This window comes from Seriola lalandi, unplaced genomic scaffold (assembly GCF_002814215.2).
Source record: "Seriola lalandi dorsalis isolate HSWRI2012SDOR001 ecotype SW California unplaced genomic scaffold, Sedor1 jcf7180002054361, whole genome shotgun sequence".
NCBI lineage: Eukaryota > Metazoa > Chordata > Actinopteri > Carangiformes > Carangidae > Seriola > Seriola lalandi.
In genome coordinates, this window is record NW_019524914.1 from 298,060 (window position 1) to 320,030 (window position 21,971).

The 21,971-nt window shown below is 38.3% G+C and overlaps 1 protein-coding gene across 1 annotated transcript in view; it reads left to right on the plus strand.

Moving 5' to 3' along the window:
• Positions 1 to 10,133: 10,133 nt before the first annotated feature.
• The window catches only part of cdhr5a (cadherin-related family member 5a), a 24,266-nt gene continuing 12,428 nt past the window's right edge, over positions 10,134 to 21,971 (plus strand). Inside the window, exons 1-13 of the mRNA XM_087174548.1 lie at positions 10,134 to 10,415; positions 12,450 to 12,622; positions 14,127 to 14,186; positions 14,349 to 14,438; positions 14,528 to 14,614; positions 15,288 to 15,392; positions 15,483 to 15,668; positions 16,044 to 16,134; positions 16,758 to 16,855; positions 16,990 to 17,196; positions 17,450 to 17,563; positions 17,675 to 17,741; positions 18,199 to 18,359. Of these exons, the coding sequence (XP_087030674.1) occupies positions 10,325 to 10,415; positions 12,450 to 12,622; positions 14,127 to 14,186; positions 14,349 to 14,438; positions 14,528 to 14,614; positions 15,288 to 15,392; positions 15,483 to 15,668; positions 16,044 to 16,134; positions 16,758 to 16,855; positions 16,990 to 17,196; positions 17,450 to 17,563; positions 17,675 to 17,741; positions 18,199 to 18,359 (1,530 nt within the window). The 5' untranslated portion in view covers positions 10,134 to 10,324. The remainder of the gene's footprint in view (positions 10,416 to 12,449; positions 12,623 to 14,126; positions 14,187 to 14,348; positions 14,439 to 14,527; positions 14,615 to 15,287; positions 15,393 to 15,482; positions 15,669 to 16,043; positions 16,135 to 16,757; positions 16,856 to 16,989; positions 17,197 to 17,449; positions 17,564 to 17,674; positions 17,742 to 18,198; positions 18,360 to 21,971) is intronic.

Sequence of the window (21,971 nt, forward strand, 5' to 3'; positions counted from 1 at the left end):
AATAGTAGTACTACTCTTTGCTACAAGTTCTTTTTATATTGTTATTCCCATTGGTAGGATACTAACTACTAGTACTTATTCTATGACTAATAATGTTGCTACTATTACTATTCTACTAACTTCTATTATTACTACTATTTATGCTTCTACTATTATTTGCACCTGCACTAACACTGTTACCTATACTGATACTTCCACTATATTATGACTGTTAATCCTAATACTTCAGCTACTTCTGGTAGTAGTACTACTACTAGTAAAACTACTACTAGAACAATTTCTACCACTGCTAATTGTACTGATAAGATACTACAGCTGGGATTACTACTATTACTATCACCACTGTGACTACCGATAGTATCACTACTACCATTCTTCTACGACTTACTACTGATTATGGCGATGATACTGCAACTACTAGACTACTACAACTACTACAATTATAGTACTTCTACTACATGCTAGTATTCCTCTTGTACTACCACTGCTAGTACTTGTACTACCACTGCTAGTACTTGGACTACTGATACTATCACTTGTACTGCTAATCCTGCTGCTGCACCTGGATCTAGTTTTTTAAAACCTTTGTGAAAATCTGCAGACGTTCTTTTCTCGTTCTGGTGGAACGAGAAAATGTGTTTCTCAGCAGGGAAACATGAGACCCTGCTTCACTTTGATGGATGTTCACACACACACAACACTGCTTCATTTCATACCACATGTATAATTGATTGTGCCATAATTAAAAGTTTCCTTGTGATCAAGTCTGACGCTTTCAAAGCGACCGGCCTTGATGTGAGTGTGAGGACGCTGAACCGAGAGGAAATTTAGGTCAAAGTGTTGAATCATCTTCACCAGTGATGATGAGTGTGTTCCCATTGATCGCTGACAAGTCCTGCTCTGTGTGTCTCAAAGTGTGCGTCACATCAGCCAATGGGACTGATGTGTTGACGCCATAGTGACCGGGTCATTCATATAATGATAAAAATCATTGTGCCGCTTGAACCCCACCAAACCATTAAGACCATTGTAAGATAAACTGTAAAGCTTTCTGTTTGACTCAGTCTGACTCAATCACCATCACTGCTCAAAATGTTCAAATCACTGTTTTCAGATCCTACACAAGCCAATCAAAATAGACTCAGATTCAAGTCCAGATTTTCAGGACTCATGACTCAGAGTTGTCGACGATTTTATTTGTATGTCAGCTCTTTGCCCAACTCGACTCAGACTCAGGTCATAGGGAATTGACTCGGACTCAGACTTAAACACTAGGGACTCGAGTTTTGTGACTCGACTACAACACTGGGCTACACACATTACATCATGCTAAAAGACTGAGGCTAACGCTAACAGGACCCAGTTAAAAAGTCAGTGTCCCCGCCAGCAGATGATTAATGTTGGAGACACACAGTATAAATAAAGCAGCAGCAATGAACTTGTATTACAGTGTATTAGTCCCAGTATTATAGTAGCTGCAGTATTGTACCTTTTGGGATTTTTACCGTAGAAAAACAGAGCAACACAGAGGTTAGACTTTTTTTTTTTTTGCATTATTGTTCATATAAAAACATTTTTTACAAGTCTTTCAGGATGAGGACTGAAGTTTGAAAAAACATTCCAGTATCTCAGTTAGTGCTGGAGTGTAAACACATTGGATGTGTTGTTCCTGAACTGAGCTGTTTCAAACATAACTTACAACCATACAAAAGTCTAATTATCTGATGACTTATTGGCTTTGAAGTAAAATCAGTTTACTGCTGTAGGGATTAGGCCAGTGAGGCGGGCATGAAGCTTACATTAGAGCAGACAAACGCACTGTTCAGTCCATTCCTTTCATTAAAGGCTAAATAAAAACCCCACGACCCTCCAAACTCTTTGGAAACCCATAGTCCCCCAGGCACACTGCTTCACAGAGAATATGGATTCATAAAGAAAGTTGATGCGGTCAGTCATTCTCTCATGGGCCACTTATGGACTATAACAAAAAAAAAAAAGAAGCCCAAAAGGTCTTTTCCCCAGAGAGACATTTATAAAACAAACTGTTGACAGGACACTACGAACTGCAAACATAGAGAGTTATTATTTCTTCTTCTATGAATTTTTTATAGCATAATGATGATCATGATGATGAAAACTTTCCCAGAGCCCAGAAAACCAACTTTATTATTGCGTGGCATCATCCCAATGGAAAGTCTTCCAGCTTGAAAATTTTTTTTGGACATACTTTTGTATTCATCTGAAATTTTTGTGTCCTTTGGCGAATATGCAAATGCGAATATGGAGGAAATAACTTCATACTTGTGAAAAATGTATCTTAGCTCTTGACTTCAGTTGAGAGCAGAGCAGCTTTTAATCCTTTAGTTTTCACTCAGTGAGGTTATATTCAGACATCACATGCGGAGAACAGCTGACAAGTTTTCCTGTGACTGTTACTTTTGAATCTCAGAGTAAAGGTGTTTGTGCCCCGGCGGCTCCTGTGGCATGAATATCATTAGAATAAAGTCAGCAGCAATTAGCTTTTCACACATTGTCACAAAGCCTCGGGAGGAAAGAGGAGAGCTTGAAGAATAGCACACATGCTTAAAAAAAAAAAAAAAAACACAACGCAGATGTTTAACTCGGCCTAAATCCTTTGGGCAGAAAATACATAAAGAGAAGGAAGATCACTGAAGTATGATCCCACTGCTGGAAATAAAGGAAACCATGTGAGCTAATCTTCTTTTCCTCACTGATTAAATAAGAGCAGGATGATGAACTGGATGGAGTCGGCTCCTTCGATGTACAGAATTTTATTTAGAGTCTATGACGTAACATAGATGTGATTACATTATGAACAAAGAATAGTACATTAAAGTGCCTAATGACTTAATGGTAATTGAAACGTATTCAGACGCCTAATGAGCATTAAACTCAGTATTAATATTGGTAGCTGTGTGATTTTTGTCCTTGTTATTGTATTGTAACCATGTTCTGTGTTATCGACCCGTCCACATCTGTACACCTGCTCTGAATGGCAAAAAGCCCAGCTGTCATACACCAGATGCCAGACGTGACACACTATCAGACAGTCTCGCCTCCTGTTGTTTTGGTGCACAAACAGGCCATGCAGTTGTGTGAAGACTGAACAAGAAGGAAGTTCAACTGCTGCTTTTTTATTTTTTTATTTTTTTTTTTATCTAGCCTCTGCACACCTGGCCAGTCATCTGCAATAAAGTGGTATGATTGTTGGTTTATCAATTTGAGAAAGTTAGAATAATGGAAGATGTTATGGGGCAGAGGGTTTTAGATGATGTTCAACCATCCAGCAAGCACTTAGCAAAGCGGCTCCAGCTGTCACCCCTTATTGGCGCTTGCCAAAGAACTAAAATGCTATAATAACAGTGATTATTGTTATATTACCTATAAAATTGCTGTTTTTGCTGCTGCTGATTGAAATCGTTTCACTTCATTCTTCAGTCCTACATCATTTTGGCTGCTTTCTGTTTGGGGGGGGGGGGGGGGGGGGTGTATGTCTGACGTATCCGTTCAGTTGTGTGTGTGTGTGTGTGTGTGTGTGTGTGTGTGTGTGTTGGTCAGCCGTTGGTCTCATTTATCAGTGCTGGAGTTGGACGCTTCGCTCCACTAACGTTAGTCTGTCGGTGATGGGCTTTGGAGTTTTAACAAAATACTTCACCTTTGTCTTGCAAAGCTAATTATTAAGTCATTAAACGCTGAGCATTTAATGACTTTTCTTTACTGAGCCAGGCATGACCTATTAAAATGTCTGCGCACAAGTCTGAATCTCAAAGAGGATTAACATCAGCCTATGGGCCAGTGCAGGTCAGGCAGTGGGCTGTAGCTTCCTGACCCTGGTAGAAATTCAAAAATGAATAAAATTGAAAAATATGATCAACAAATTATCAACAAAGATATCACACAAGTCTGTTCTTTGACATATGTAGTTCACAGAAGCAATAAGGAGTTAATTTTCAATCCTGTACAAATGATCCCAAAATAAAAAGATAGTGACATTTTATCCGTGTGTAGTGAATGACGTCCACATGGGTGTTGAAACTGTGACAGAAATGGATTTAAAGTGTTGTTACCTCCCACTGTTTCTTCCATCCTAAGCGCCGCTGTGTCCTCTTTAAGTGTGTTCTTGCCACTTGGCAACAGGTTTTAGAGGTCAGTCTGTCCCTGAATGAGACCGTGATGGCTTTGTAACCCTGCAGGTAGTGATCAGGTAAAAGATAAGCTCTTTATAGTGGAGCAGTAATAATACATTTAATATTAAAAAAAAAAAAAACATGGGAACTCCTCATTTCTTTTCTTTTCTGGGCTGCTTTAAAAAATGTATAAAAAGGCAGGATGCGATATGAGATGGAGCTGACTGATGGGATGAGGCTAATTACTGACACTGTGTGTATTTGTGTATAGAAGAAGGTGGGGTGAGCTTCCCAGACCTGGAAGAGGAGCAATGCGACCTGACCATCTAATGAAGACTATTGACCCTCCTCGAAATAAAGGCAAAACATGGATAACACAAAATACAAAAAGACAAAATACGAAGACAGATGACAAAGAGCAGATAACACGGCCATATAATATAACAGCAGCTAAATTAATACTGCTCTTTTCCATGACATTAAAAATTTCGGACATTTTACATTTTCGCTGCTTATTTTTCTTCTTAACACTGTGACAGATACTTTGCCAAGCAGCGCCGACGGGGAGCTCAGTGCTGACGAAATCCGTTCAAGTTCACTCTCACACTGTATGACTTTATTAACATGGTTTAAAAAAAGAAACCCTCATTCATTTATGACGTCTATTTCATGACTCAGCCGTATTATAGAGGTCAGTTCTGTTAATTCTGTTGTTTGAAACTAAGCACAGTGAGTCTGTTGCTAAATATATTAGTTTTCCAGTGAAAAATGGTGTTTTTAGTTTGTTTGTGTCGTCATTTCACATTCTTTTTTAACAACTATCACAGGAGAAACCATTTAAAAATCTTAGGTCATGCACATTTCAGCCTCCTTAAACCTAATAGCTTTTTTCATGGCCACTCTGCGGCAGCAAAAACAAGCACATTAACCAGATTTCCATCCAAATGTGACAGAAATTCAACAGAATTTCGAGAAAATCGGCAAAAGATAATACTAATTAATTTGTGTTTCCACCATCTACTGTTACACAAGTAGCTGGTGCCATTAACCCAGTGCAAAAGAAGAGGGCAAGATTATAAAAAGATAACGTGTTAAAAAGGGGCAGCAATTTGAAACAGTGGAAAACACCACGGGAATCTGACCTTTCTGTTTGTTTCATCCAGTCTCCTCATCACATTTTCTTTAATGCACAAATTCTGAATATGGATGTGAACGCACCTTCCGACGTATCATCACCTTTTAGGTTGATGCGGTGAAAAACAGTTGTTTATTTACACATCCATACACTTCATGTGGAGTGGTGTTTGTGTCCACCTGATGAATCTTAGTCGGCTCTTCCTCCTCTTGTAGCTCTGCGTTTGGTCTCCAGCTGCTCCTGAGGGAAAGGGGAGCTGCAGACGAGTGACCTGTTTCACATCGTCTGTTTCCATGTTGTTACTTTAACATATCGACTGCAGTCACTGTGAAGAAGCTTTCAAACTGCAGACAGACTCAACCCAGCGCAGAGCGAGCCACAGTATGAAGAACATGGAGTCACAAACTGGCACATACGAATAGAAAGTGACAACAGGCTGCCACCTCGTCCTGAGGCTTCCACCAACTGTTCACTTTGTCCACTTCAAACCTGCTCGCTGCTCTCTGGGTCAAAGGTCAACTCTGTGTGTGTGTGTGTGTGTGTGTGTGTGTGTGTGTGTGTGTGTGTGTGTGAGTGAGTGAGTGTGTGTTTTGTGAGGCTCGTCAGTGGCTGCCGACTTTCAGTGCTCCACAGCACTTGCTCTGTTGCTGTTCACACTTGTTTCTCATCATCATCACACCCATGTGACGGACCTGTGTCCCATATTCCTCAGCGAGTGATGTCACAGGGTCAGCCACAGGTCAGACCAGGTGACTTATCCTGAGTGTCAAGGCTAATGATGCAGGTCAGAAGCAAGATGCGTCTGCTTCATGGATCCATGCTTCATCAGAACAGAGCAGCTTTCACCAGTGGAGCAGGAAGGTACAGGTCTATTACTGAAGTACAAGTACTGATACCACGCTGTAAAAATACTTCATTTAAAGTACAAGTACTGATACCACGCTGTAAAAATACTTCATTTAAAGTACAAGTACTGATACCACGCTGTAAAAATACTTCATTTAAAGTACAAGTACTGATACCACGCTGTAAAAATACTTCATTTAAAGTACAAGTACTGATACCACGCTGTAAAAATACTTCATTTAAAGTACAAGTACTGATACCACGCTGTAAAAATACTTAAAGTACAAGTACTGATACCACACTGTAATAATACTTAAAGTACAAGTACTGATACCACGCTGTAAAAATACTTAATTTAAAGTACAAGTACTAATACCACGCTGTAAAAATACTTAATTTAAAATACATGTACTGATACCACACTGTAAAAATACTTAATTTAAAGTATAAGTACTGATACCACACTGTAAAAATACTTAATTTAATTTAAAGTAAATTTATTATATTTATTATTTGCATTAGACTGCTACTAATGATTATTTTCATTGTCACACTTTTTCTTTTTTTTTACATGTAGCATTTGTATTTTGTCTGATGCTCATTTGTTCACATACAAGAAATCTGTGTGAGTGTGTGTGTGTGTGTGCGTGTGTGTGTGTGTGTGTGTTATAAACGAGCAAAAATGTGTCACGCACTGTAACAGCCAAGCTTCATCTCTAGCTCAGAGTCAAACACTGAGGGCGTTTCGCTTTGAAATTTGGTCTATTTTTGTGTTCACGTGTCAGAAGCAGCAGTGGAAGGTTTAGTCGGTACGTAACCAGAATCCATCGCATATGATGCATATGATCAGCTTTGAAATGTTTTAATAAGATTGGAATTTTTGAAGGGACCCATAAAATATACGGTAGTTAAATTACACACAGTAATGCATGACTATAATAATAATGTAATAATGTAAATTGGATTAATATTATTACTGGACGTTTGATGCTTTAAGTACATTTTGTTGGGAACACGTCAGCACTTTTCGGCAAATTTTGAATTAAATACTTTTACTTGTAATATATTTTTACATTGTTTTATTGTTACTTTAACTTAAGTTGAGGACCAGATAATTTCTTCCACCACTGGTCTGCGTTAATGTCTTTGGCTCAGAATAATATATCTCCTCTTATGGGTTCTTAGAGGTTGATTCCACCTCTCTAACAACTTGTTGATTAATAACTCAGTCTTAACATCAGTAATCCCAATAAAAAATATGTAAACTGAAACTGAACAATTGTCCTGTCGACCCACAAGGCTTAGAGCCACAGCTTTTTCTCTCTCTGCTTCAGGCGGAACAAGAATGCTATTAAGTAAGTCTCTAATAAGATTAGCTTCTCTGCTAAACCACCAACCACAAGTTACAGTTACATCACCAACGCTGCACAAATTATTATATAAAAAGGGTCAGAGAAAAGTCCAGTTCTGCATCACAAACACACTAAACCCAAACAAGTTTATTTCCACACCAGCGGCTCTGTGAGGCAGAAATTCTCATTACACAAGAAACAGAAACTGTAATGATTGGAAAAGTCTATTAAAACTTTCAAATGAAGCTCAGTCATCTAACAGCCCCCCCCCCCACACACAGAGACACCCTGAATGTTTGTTTTGTGTCTGTATGTGGTTGTTTAGGGTCGATGCTGATGTATTACATCTATTTGCAGTCGTTTCGTTCTAGTTGTACTCATTTAGTCTCTCTTCTTAGTTATTTTTTCATGTCTTTGTGTATTCAGTGTTTCACTGGTGGTTGTTTTGTTTCTCTATGTGGTTGTTTTTTTTTGTGTGTATTTGAAGTTGGTTTCAGTCTCTTTGTGTCTCTATAGTTGTTTTTGTGTCTTTGTAGTTGTTTCGCATCTTTCCGTAGTCATTTTGTTTCTCTTTGTGGTTGTTTTCTGTCTCTTGGAAGTCATCTTCTCTCTGTTGTTGTTTAATTGACAAGAATTATTATCTAAAATGGAGTCTCTCTCTCTCCTAGGGGTCCACTGACGCCTCTGGCCTTTAATTTCCTTAAATAACAAAATGAGGTTGACCAAAGATAAAGCCGTGACTCTGTGTTTCTGTGGAGCTCTTTACAGCAACTACACAATCCATTATGATTGTTTTAAAATGTGCACTCGTGCTGTATTTTTAATTTCCCAAATTTTCACAAATCTAATTCTCAGAAATCACAAAGAATATTCAACACTCAGTCTAAACGTCTGCAGCACATGTTAAACCTGGACCAGCTGACAGCTCCTGATCTGAGGAGCTCTGTCTCCTCCTGGTGGTCAGAGGGGAAAGTGACTCCTTTAAAACAGTGAAAAGTCTCCGACACATTAAACTCTTGACTGAACTGTTAGTGCGGCAGTTGTCTTCTCTGAGAGACGTTCAGCAGAGCCTGAGTGTGTCGCAGTCGTCAGTCCGGTCAGCGTGTGTTCACTGTGAGCGAGTGAGGAGCATCTCTGCATGGAAACATAATATATGAGCTTCATGTGACATCATGACACTGTGCGCCTGTTGTTCCCACACAGAGGAGCTAGAGGTGGGAGGGGCTGATGCTGCTGTGTGAGCATGTGTGTGGAGAGTACTTAGTGCAATGTATTACAGCCTGGTGTGTGTGCACAGTGGTGCCTTGTCCACACGTGAAGCCATTATGTGTCCCAGTTTGTGCCAGTGTAACTTTATGTCATTATTACTGAGTGAAGCATCAGGGAGAGGAAAACATGTCTGACCCTAAGTCTACTGTTTTATTGATTTATCAGCTGATATTATTTTTTCATTGTTTACCTTTAACAAAATGGAGGTTTCTCCCTGAACACAAATGTAGTGACGAGTCTGTTGAACCTGACCAATGCATCATGTAGCGCCATCCTCAGGTCAGTCGGCAGGGGGGGAGGGATGAGGGAATAACATGCAGCAAAGGTATCTGACCAGATGTGAACGGAGGATGTTGTGGTTCACTGTCAGCACTTTTTCTCGAAAGTCTAAAACTTTGGCTGACTTCCTGTGAAAACTAAATAACCAGACCTGAGAATGGTTACGTTGTTTTGCAACCTCCCATCTCTCCAGTATTTCCTTTGGACAATAACTGTTCTTTGACAAATATTACTAAATAAATAAATAGTACTATAACATTACTGTAAAACACAGCATATATTTCAGAATACTATGCTTATCGAGGAAAAAAAAAAACGAATTAGTGGAATAAAATGTATTTTTAATATGTTGTGACCGTCCCCAGGGTTTTGGTCAGTTGCAAGATCTGAATTCTTCCTTTTAAATTGTGAATCATATGTCACATGTAATCATGATGACAGATGACAGAAGTTAAATATATAAACGTTTGGTGGTTTAGTCCCAGTTGCCAATCTCTTCTACATCATATTCATAGATACATTCTCATTTTTAATACATGTATTATAAAAAACTATTAAATTAGGCTAAAAGTGAAAATTCATGAGAGTGAAGATGTTGATCAGTATTTGCTCTGACCCTCTTCTTCCTTTAACCCAGCACCAGTTCCCCTCAGTACACCTGCACACAGTTTTTCAGGTTCTCTGCAGGTTCTCCGCAGGTTGTTCCAGCATCTTGGAGAACCTGCCACAGTTCTCCTGTGGATTTAGTCCCAGTGTCTTCTGTCTCTTCATGTGATCCCAGACTGAATCTACAGTGTCTAAAGCTTGTGCACAGTACTGTACATACTGTATGTGTGATAGAATAATTCATACACTGTTATAACCCTCATATATGTATATATATATATATATATATATATATATATGTCATCACCTTTGAGTTTCACATTAACAAACAGACCAATCAGAAAACATCAGACAGGTCCGTCTGACCTGAAGAGTGTTTAGATATGTGAGAAATGTTTCCAGCTGCCAACATTCCTCTGCTGACTTGCTCCCAGAATGCATCAGGGCCACCAATACAGAATGACCCGTAAAGCAGATGCAAGTATTTTAGTGGGAGGCTGCGAGTCCTCTGCTGGCAGGCGCTTAATGCAATATGTGCCCGTAAGATGAAGTCACAAACATTGCAACTGTAGTCGACTCCCACTCGCCGGGCAGCACAGACAGGGCATTATGTGGACGAGTACCAGCTGGTACCACGGGCTCCTCATCCTCCTCGGGACTTCATTTGCTGGTGCCTCTGAAATCAGGACATGGAACTGAAATTGAAGAGCAAACCTGTGAACAGTCTCCTTGGATGCATCGTCGCCATCTGCTTTTGTACAGTTTGTGCGGCTCAAAGACGTGAGTAGGGCTCTGATTTGTAGCTGAAGGCAGGAAGGGAGCGGTGGATGTTGATGAGGCTGCAGAGTGTGTGAGAGAGGCAGTTTTCAATGCTTGGTCCTCTAAAGTAGTGGTACCCAATCGTTTTGGCTTGTGGGCCCTGAAAATGAAGCTATGTTTACTGGTGAATTCTAATAACAAGAGCAAGAGTTTTTCCTTCATGTGAAGGATGTTCAGAGGCCCGAAGAGGTGAGAGTATCCAGTATTTCACTTGAAATAAGCAAAATTAGACAAAAATGATCAAATGTCAACATCATGTGAAACAAAAATATTCTTTTGCTCTCTTTAATCATCTCTTGGCCCTTCTGATTTTGTGGCACCTCTCCAGGTCCTGACTCCAAGTTGGGAACCGCTGCTTAAAAAAATGTTGTGTCTGCAGCACATGTATCAACAGGTATACACACCTGTAGAGTCTAAAGCACCTGTTCTACCTTAAAGTCAACTGCTATGATACATATAGGATTATGTTTTTGTTGACACTGTCACAGAGGGGTTAATTCACTTCTATGCTTTAGCATTGAGCTCATAGTCACTGATGGTGTTGTACTGTTATATTCAAAGGTGTTCCTAATATTCTGACCCCTTCATGTATGTAAACTGGGAAGACAAAACTTTTTCTCAGTATAATGCTTAACTATTACCTCCGTAATAAACATTATATTTACACATTTCCACGGTGCAGGCCTTTATGTTTTTAGACAGATTTTATTTTTGGGCATTTTTTTCTTTAAAGAATAAAACTGATTTAGAAAATCTTTGAAATTTTACGCATTAACCAGTGAATACTGACAGTTACAGCTGCTCATGTAGCTGGGAAACTCATTTGGCTAAAAATGACTCACACACAAACACAAGCTTTGTGTAGTTGTAATTCATATAGGTTCTCCACACTCAACAAACAGCGGGTGATTGATACCAGCTTTATGTGCTTTTGAGCCACAAACCATCGATTCTATTTGTTGTTTCGAGGTTTATTGGTATTGACACGAGCCTGTTTATTTACAATGTTACCTGCAGTAGATTTGTGGAACATTATGCAAACTGTGAAACTGAAAACTTTTGGTTGGGAGGCTGAAAAGTTTTGTCAAAGGGCCACAGGCCGTTGTTTTTCCTGCCACTGATCTCTACCTTTCTTATGCCAGTTTTGCCGACATGGATGATTATGAGACAAAGGGCTCCTGGGCACAGACATGTAATTGTGTCTCTTCTGTGATCTGTTTATGTCTATTTCACTCATTTTAAAGATCTTTGTGGTCTTTTTGAATTTCTTTTAGTTGTTTTGTGTCTCTGTGGTCATGTTGCATGTGTTTGCTGTCAGTTTGCATATTCGTGCTCTTTGTGGTCATTTTGAAGCTCTCTGTATCTTGTTCGGCACATTGTTTGGTTGTTTTGCTTCTGTTTGCAGTCATTTGATTGACTTTTTGATTTTTCCATGTGCCGGTGATCAGATTTAGTTCCTGTTGGACAGAGCCAGGCTAGCTTTCCCTCCTGTTTCCAGTCTTTGTGCTAAGCTAAGCTAACAGGCTGCTTGCAGTAGCTGTTACTGCAGCTCAAACAGAGAGTGAATACAAGTATTTTTCAAAAGGTGAAATTATGTATTTTTTTTATTATTGTCACATCTCGTGTGTCAAAGTCTAATTTTTAACCTTCATCGTTTTAGTTTATATTGTTCTCACATGGAACATATTCCTAAATGAAGTTGCATGTAATAAAATGACCTCAGACTGACAGAAAATAACTTTTACCAGGTAGTTTTATTCCAGCACAGGAGCTCTGGCTGGTCTCTATGTGAACTGATTGAGAGGAAGGAGGTGATGTAGTACACACTGGGTGGATGATGGGAGCTCACCACGCACCCAACAGGTTACTCCAACCATGGTTGCTTTAGTTTATTGTTAAAATGTTTTAATGTTAGAGGATGAAGCAAAGAGGTGAGGATTTATTGTCACTTTACCTACAAAGTCTGATTTACCTGTTGCCTCTCACCTGTCTCAGTTTGCACGGTGCCTCCTGGTCCCGTGTCGGTCTCAGAAAACAACACGGCTGATGTCCAGCTGGTACAAGTCCGCTCCAGCAGTGATGTGACACTGACGGTCACAGTGAACCCTGAAGATCTGTTCTACCTGAGGGGAAATGCCCTGATGGTGAAGAAAGGCCTGGACTACGAGGTGATTTTACATTCATCACATGTAACACAAACAAAGTCCAAGCAGGAAAAAACAGATGGTCGACTGATTTTAATGGTTTTAGACCAGTGGCTCTCAAAACTCTGGGATGAGTCCCGCAGGGGGAAGTGGGCATGACTTTGAAAGAATATGATTCATGATGGAACGATAACCAAACATGTGCTCTGATATCTGCAATTACTGGAGCAATTAAGCCTGTCTACAAGATTTATTCTAAACAAAACTCCACGTACAAGATGGGACAGGTTTTTAACTGGAAACAAAGAAGCTGTTCATTAATTATCAATATAATAGGTGAGTTATTATCTGTGCAGTTCTAGGCTGTTGTAACTTGTTGCTAGTTGCTAAAAATTAATTTGATTTATGCAAAAAAAAATTTTTTGCTGTGTGAACACCCAGATAAAAAATTTAAACTTCAGGTCCCTTCAGCAAAAGCAGCCAAAATGCCCCTCCAGCTAACTTAGTTTAGCTAGCTGTACCCCAGGGCTCACCTGGACTTACCTTTTCTGTTCCTCGGTGGAAATTCAGACAGAGAAATCGAAGCAACCGGACAAGTTCCCTGAACGCAGCGTTTTTATTTCTTTATTTTTTGTTATTTTTTTGACTTCCGGGTTTGTTATTTTTGGTGGGATTTTTTGTTTGTTTGTTTTGTTGTTTTTTCATATACACAATGACACTAGTGGGTCGGAGTCCTTCCTCTCTGGACCAGCTTCAACGCTGTTTGACGTTTAGACTGAACCTGACTCACCTGCAGCAGGTGAGGATCAGCTGACAGAGCAGAACACCTCATGCGCTGAAGCCCTTGCGTAGAATTCACACTGAAACGTGGCGTACGCCTGAAACTGGAAAGATGCGTAGCCTACGTAAGCACCTAAAAAATTCACATGTATGAAACCGTGCGCGCGCAGGGTTCCACGCACATTTTCGCAAATCATTATTTTTTCTTGAACTTTATTCACGTTCTCTTGATTGAAATGAGTCTTTATTTACACCCACGCTCTGTTTTCAATAGACTCTCACATTGCATGAACCAACGCGAGACTATGAGACTTTGCAAATGTTTTCCAACTTTATGCGTTAGTTTATCAACGGAAGTAAATGACCCACACACTCACGTACAGAGATAGAAGTGCGCTATTTGATAGCTTCACCCGCCTCCTCCCCATTAACACCACCTCTGACTGAGAGGAGACCTTCTCAGCAGAAGCTGCACAAACTCTAAAGGGTGCCTGCTGTGATCCACATGGTGACATGACGTTATTGACGTGATGTGCAAATGTAAGCAGATGTGGTTCAGTTTTAGCATAGATATGTTTGTCGGTGCTCACCCTTTACTGTGCAGATGTGGACTGTCTTTTCAGCGTGTGCATGCGGAGGACACACTAGTGGTCACAGGGCACCTTAAATGATCTATATTGGTGTTTTAAAAGTCTTTCAGTGGGCAGCTGCTAATGTAGGTGATGTTTTCTTGTTTGTTTTTTTTTAGTCATTGTCCAGTGCAACTCTGGTGGTGTGGGTGCAGTGCCGCAGAGCTGGCTCCAGATCTGTGAGTAGAGTCACATAAAACACAATAGCACATGCTTTGTCAAGATAAAAGCCACTTATAAAGAAAAGGTCCAGATGCTGTTTGTTTCTCTTTGATTCAAAATGTATTTCTGGATTCAAGCTGAGCTGATCCAGTCTCTGCTCCTTTCTCTCTCTCTCTCAGGTGAACGAGTCTGTTGAGGTCCTGGTTGAAAATGTGAATGATAACCCCCCAAACTTTGCACAAAACCACTACGTACTAGAAGTGAATGAGGTGAGCGGTGCTGGGGTTTCACATTAGTCTTCATTCTTAGTTGTTCTCACTCCGGACACAACGATGACTCTGAGTCTTGTCTCCTGCAGCTCACTGCGATCAACTCCAGCGTTGGACTGATAGAAGCTACAGACGTTGACTCAGAGCCGCTGTTCTATCGCCTGGAGTCAGCAACAGTAAGTTTCTACTGTAATGATTGACTGGACTCTACTCTGTGGTTTTATTCTTTTAGAGAGCAGCAGGCTGCAGAGATTAATGTCATGTTGTCATGCAACGTCATATTGAGGGTGACGAGATGACTGAGGGGATAAGAAATAAAATCTCTGTTACATAAAATTATGTTTGAGCGTGGAGGCTCAGTCTTAATTCTCAGCATCAGTTTAACATCATTAGTCACAGTCGAAAGCTCTCTAAAAAGCTAGTGAGTGAACTTTGAATTTAGAATATTTCATCTCAAAATTCAGTTGAATTTTCTTCTGGGTTTTCTGAGACAATCAGAGAAGAAAAAAAAATCTCACTGCTCACAACTCGTCCACACTGATGAAGGGTGACAAGGACATCATCAAAAACACTGGGAACCACTGTCTTCAGATATATTCCCTCCTACTGTTATGAAGACAACACTCAGGTTTACAGTATGTGTCATCAAAAGACACAAAATAAAGCACTTACACATCACGCACACATCATCTGTCATGTATGAATCAGATGCATATTTTTTAATTTGGCTGATCTTCTTTATTTGGTGAAATAATCATTATGTTCTCATATAAAACACTTATTATTATTACAAAAATTATTATATTTATACAAATTTTTATTCTCTTTTCTGTCTGTCTGTTAACGCAGGATAAATACTTCCGCTTGGAGAACATCAACACGCCAAAGATTCTTGTGAAAAGCCTCTTAGACTACGATGTCGTACAGAAGATCTCTCTGATTTTACATGTGCAGGTACAGTAATCATGAATACACTAAACAACATCCAGGTAGGCGTTGCTTCTCTTTGACCTTTGACCTGTGAAATGTGTCCCCGTGCTCCAGGACACATTCAATGGTTCGGCCTCCAACGAGCCGTTCTTCACCTCTGTGGCCACAATCACGGTTCAAGTGAGGGACGTTGATAACCGGCCGCCGTGGTTTCAGCCATGTCTGAGGACAAACTTGGGGATCGCCAAACTGTGTGTGAGCAGCGGCTACAGAGGGAGAGTGAACCTGACGGAGAAAGAGGTGAGAGATGAGTCTGTTTCAAAGATCTTTTATCTGAAGAGACATTCAGACAGGAGATGAACAAAATGAGGACTAAGGTGTTACCATGGTCCTCTAGACCAGATTCAGTGCTGATAATTTGATTAAAAAAAGATATTTATATGTATTCAGTGATTAGGCAGATGGAAGTTATTCTTACTCTGCTCACAGATTGTGTAGAAAGGTGCTGATGAAACAGTGAAAACTGTCACTTCATGTTTAACTACCCCCCTTAGATGTCACATGTTGAAAGCTCGTCATTGTTTGCTATTACAGAATTGTCTGTGAGAAATGTCTGGGTGTAAATGAATAAGAATGTTGGCTGCAGAATACATGTGTGATGGTTTTAATCCACAGGAAGGGCCGCTAGTGCTGGAGCCCGGCCCCGTGTTCGCCAAGGACGGAGACAAGAACCGGAGCGAGCAGATCAGCTACAGGATCCTTCGAGGTCTGAACTGTTCAACACGTTGTCTTCATTTACTTCCAGTGGTCACATATTTGTAAATGTAAATGGTCACTGGAGCTCATTAACATTCAGAACACCATTGGAATTAATGTTTCATACATATTGTTTTCACAGCTAAAGATAACTCAACTAATTCCTTCATGGAGGGTTGTTGTGTTAGCAGTTAACAGTTACCCCCAATTAGAATTCAATTGTTTCTTTATATGTTTATGTTTTTTGTTTAAACTGTTTCAGAGAAGTGTTGATTAAACTTTACCATCAATTTCGAGGCCGTTGAGTTTTATTGCTACCACTAATACTATACTGAGAGGTGTTTGTAATATTATGCCCAAGGTAGACTAAACACCTAAAGCCTGCAGCCTCCCAAATGATCATAAAGTTGAATCAACACCTCTATAAAACATAAACTGAACATAACAAACTTTATGAAGGTGGGTTTATTGTAGGACTGTTGTATTAGCCTACATTAGTTTTAGCTAGGTGTTCCTAATAAACTGAACAGCCTAAATGAATAGTTACTGAAACTTCATGAATAGTTTCTGTATTGTAATGAGCTAATTGGGGAATGTGCTTGTACATTTACTACTGATTTGTTTCATCCTCAGGGAACGAAGGAAACATTTTCCAGATTGATGAAGACACAGGAAACATCACCATGGCTAAAGCAGCTGATATTGTCGGCCCGATAACTCTCACTGTTCTGGTAAAACAAATGATTTCCTGCAGAGACTCTGAATTGAAATTAAGCTATTTAGTCATTGTTTGTGATTTAAGACAGACATCAACTTGGATATAACTCTTGGACTAAAACACTTTTCGGTCTCTCCTGGCCACCAGGCATCTCAGGTGACCAACAGGGATCAGTTTGCGGTGACACAGGTGACCATCGAGGTGATGAAGAAGAGCAGGAACCCTCCTCGCTTTGAGAAGGAGCGATACGAAGGATTTATCTACAGCAACTCTGTCCCTGAGAGCATGATCCTCCGAGACCGAAGCTCCAACCGGCCCTTCAGGGTCCGAGCCCGGGACGAGGACTTCGCCACTGTGAGTGCTCAGTGTTAAAATTCCCATAATATTTTTATTTATTTACTTTTTTTTACAATATCATTGCAAAGAAGTTCATTTTCTTTGGCGTTTTGCGGATAACTTGAGTTGATCAAAAGCTCGATAAGATAAGCATGAGGTCAGTTTGTCACAGTACTGGACCCTGATTGGCTGAGATAAATCAGTATCAAAATAGATAAAATGTATTTATTTATTTTGTGCATTTTTGTGTGTGTTTATGTTTGTGTGTCAGGGTGTGAATCCAGATGTGAAATACGAGGTTCAGTACAGCAGCTACGTCAACGTGACCTCAGACGGTTTTATGATCCTGAAGAGAGTTGTGAAGACGGAGTCCTTCGCACTTCAGGTGACTGATTTGCAAAAACCTTGTTTACTAGCACATAGAAGCATCTCTGCTCACTTTCACTGAGACTTCTTTCAGTTTTCTGTGTTGTAAAAGTGTTTTTACTGCCTGCAGCTCAGAGCGGTGGATACGACAACGGGGGAGTTTGGCACAGCAGCGCTCTCTGTTCAGGTCATACCTGGTAAGACCATCAGAGTTGCTCTCACTGATACTGACTTCTTGCTGTGTCACATTATTATTCTGATTTGTCCATAACTAAACCCAGAAACACCAATCAAAATGATGTTGTTAGTTTGCTTTTCCCACCAAACTAAATGTGTTTAGTTTGTTTTAAGATTTTAAACCTTGAAAACAACCATCACTAGGCAGGATTCACAGGCCGCATACTCACAGTCATGCAGACCCAGCACATCACTGAATGATGTTGTGGGAAATGTCTGTATAATCAAATTTTAAATGTCATGTATTTTAATGGATAGGCAGCCATGCACATAAAATAACAGATAGGGTATGATCGTATCACCTGTCACTGAAAAATCTCATTTTCATAAATATTGTCATATTCTGAATATGTGAATGCTTTTTTTTCTTGCCTTTGTTTTTGTTAGTCTTGATTCACTGATCCATCTTCTCTGCAGCTGTGGCCACCCCATCCCCCTCAAACATCGGCTACCGTCCGGGCGACATGGCTCTCTTGGGTCTGATCATGGCGGCTGTGCTGGTCCTCTGCCTCATTGTGATTGGCTTTCTGATTTCCCGCTTGTGGAAGGGAAACAACAGTATGGACAAAATATGTGAGGTCAGTCCATTTTCTTCTTTGAGGTTTCATCTCTGAAATATCCAAAGTCCACTCATCACATCAGACATTATATACATTGGTGAGGAAAGTTTTAAACAGGAAAGGTTTTGTAAAAGGGTGTAGGTTTGGTCTACAACAACCCCTTTGGCTTTTTAATGCCGTCAACCCAAACGATTTATTAACATACAAGATCTGAATTTAAATTCATGAATGCCAATACACAAAGGTGACATATATACAGTACATGTGTTGAATGATGTTGTTATGTGTTACTATACTATGTATTATCAATGGTGAAACTTGGTGGTGCAATGGTTAAAACTGTTGCCTCACAGTGCGAAGATCAAATCTCAGCTCCAGCCTCCTCCCTCACTCAAAAGACATGCACATTAGTTTAAAAGGTAATTCTAATGCCTTACAATACTAGAACTTTTCATGACTCACTATTCTATAACGTTTGTATGAGTTTTTTATGCCTTGCAATACTATGTTGTATTTGTGACTTTTTAAGCCTTACTGTACTATGATGATTCTATGACTTTTTTTTTGTTTTAAATCTAACTATACAATGTCGTGTTCGTGACTTTTTATGCTTTACTATACTATGACGTTCTTATCCTTTACAATGCCGTATTCTTGACTTATTATGCTTTACTATACTGATGTTTTTGTTACTTTTTCTGCCTTACTATGCTATGATGTGTCTATGCCTTACTATACTATGTTGTATTTGTGACTTTTTATGCCTTTCTGTACCAAGACTTTTTGTTTTTATGCCTTACTATACTATGACTTTTTAATCACTTACTATATTATGACTTTTTATGCCTTACTATACCATTATGTTTTTATGAAATTGTTATGCCTTACTTTACTATGTCGTATACTTGACTTTTTAGGCCTATGACGTTTTTATGCCTAACTGTACTATGACCTTTTATGACTTTTTAGGCCTTACTATACTATGACTTTTTATGACTTTTTTATGCCCTACTATACTATGATGTTTTTATGACTTTTTGGGCCTTACTATACCATGACGTTTTTATGACTTTTCATGCCTCACTATAATATGACTTTTTATGACTTTTTAGGCTGAACTATACTATGACCTATTATGACCTTTTAGGCCTTAGTATACTATGACTTTTTTATGCCTTACGATACTATGACATTTTTATGACTTCTTATGCCTTACTATACTATGATGTTTTTATATTCTACTATACTATGACGTATTTATGACTTTTTAGGCCTTACTATACTGTGACATTTTTATGTCTTACTATACGATGACTTTTTATGACTTTTTTTATGCCCTACTATACTATGATGTTTTTATGACTTTTAAGGCCTTACTATACTATGATGTTTTTATGACTTTTCGTGCCTCACTATAATATGACCTTTTATGACTTTTTAGGCTTTACTATACTTTGACCTTTTAGGCCTTACTATACTATGATGTTTTTTATGACTTTAATGTCTTGCTATACTATGATGTATTTATGACTTTTTTATGCCCCACTATACTATGATTTTTTTTATGGCTTTTTAGGCCTTACTATACTATGACGTTTTTATGACTTTTTATGCCTTACTAAACTATGACCTTTTATGACTTTTTAGGCCTTACTATACTATGACGTTTTTATGTCTTACTATACTATGACTTTTTTATGACCTTCTACACTATGATGTTTTTATCACTTTTTAGGCCTAACTATACTATGACCTTTTTATGACTTTTTATGCCTTACTATATTATGACATTTTAGGCCTTACTATACTATGTTTTTATGACTTTTTAGGCCTAATTATACCATGACATTTTTACAACTTTTCATGACTTTTTATGCCTTACTATACCATTATGTTTTTATGAAATTGTTATGCCTTACTTTACTATGTCGTATACTTGACTTTTTAGGCCTATGACGTTTTTATGCCTAACTGTACTATGAACTTTTATGACTTTTTAGGCCTTACTATACTATGACTTTTTATGACTTTTTTATGCCCTACTATACTATGATGTTTTTATGACTTTTTGGGCCTTACTATACCATGACGTTTTTATGACTTTTCATGCCTCACTATAATATGACTTTTTATGACTTTTTAGGCTGAACTATACTATGACCTATTATGACCTTTTAGGCCTTAGTATACTATGACTTTTTTATGCCTTACGATACTATGACGTTTTTATGACTTCTTATGCCTTACTATACTATGATGTTTTTATATTCTACTATACTATGACGTATTTATGACTTTTTAGGCCTTACTATACTGTGACATTTTTATGTCTTACTATACCATGACTTTTTATGGCTTTTTTATGCCCTACGATACTAAGATGTTTTTATGACTTTTTAGGTCTAATTATACTATGACGTTTTTACGACTTTTCATGCCACACTATAATATGACATTTTAGGCCTTACTATACTATGACATTTTTATGACTTTTTATGCCTTACTATACCATGACCTTTTATGACTTTTTATGACTTTTTAGGCCTTACTATACTATGACGTTTTTTATGACTTTTATTGTCTTACTATACGATGACTTTTTATGACTTTTTTTATGCCCTACTATACTATGATGTTTTTATGACTTTTTAGGCCTTACTATACTATGATGTTTTTATGACTTTTCATGCCTCACTATAATATGACCTTTTATGACTTTTTAGGCTTTACTATACTTTGACCTTTTAGGCCTTACTATACTATGATGTTTTTTATGACTTTAATGTCTTGCTATACTATGATGTATTTATGACTTTTTTATGCCCCACTATACTATGATTTTTTTATGGCTTTTTAGGCCTTACTATACTATGACGTTTTTATGACTTTTTATGTCTTACTATACTATGACTTTTTTATGACCTTCTACACTATGATGTTTTTATCACTTTTTAGGCCTAACTATACTATGACCTTTTTATGACTTTTTATGCCTTACTATATTATGACATTTTAGGCCTTACTATACTATGTTTTTATGACTTTTTAGGCCTAATTATACTATGACATTTTTATGACGTTTTTAGGCCTTATGATACTATGACCTTTTATGACTTTTTATGACTTTTTAGGCCTTACTTTACTATGACTTTTTAGGGCTTACTATACTATGACGTTTTTTATGACTTTTTATGTCTTGCTATACTATGACCTTTTATGACTTTTTAGGTCTTACTATACTATGACGTTTTTATGTCTTACTATACTATGATGTTTTTATGCCCTACTATACTATGACGTTTTTATGACTTTTTAGGCCTTACTATACTATGATGTTTTTTATGACTTTTACTTTTTTACTATACTATAACTTCTTATGACTTTTTTATGCCCTACTATACTATGTTTTTATGACTTTTTAGGCCTTACTATACTATGATGTTTTTATGCCCTACTATACTATGATGTTTTTATGACTTTTTATGACTTTTTTATGCCCTACTATACTATGACTTTTTAGGTCTTACTATACAATGATGTTTTTATGCCCTACTATACTATGATGTTTTTATGACTTTTTATGACTTTTTTATGCCCTACTATACTATGACTTTTTAGGTCTTACTATAC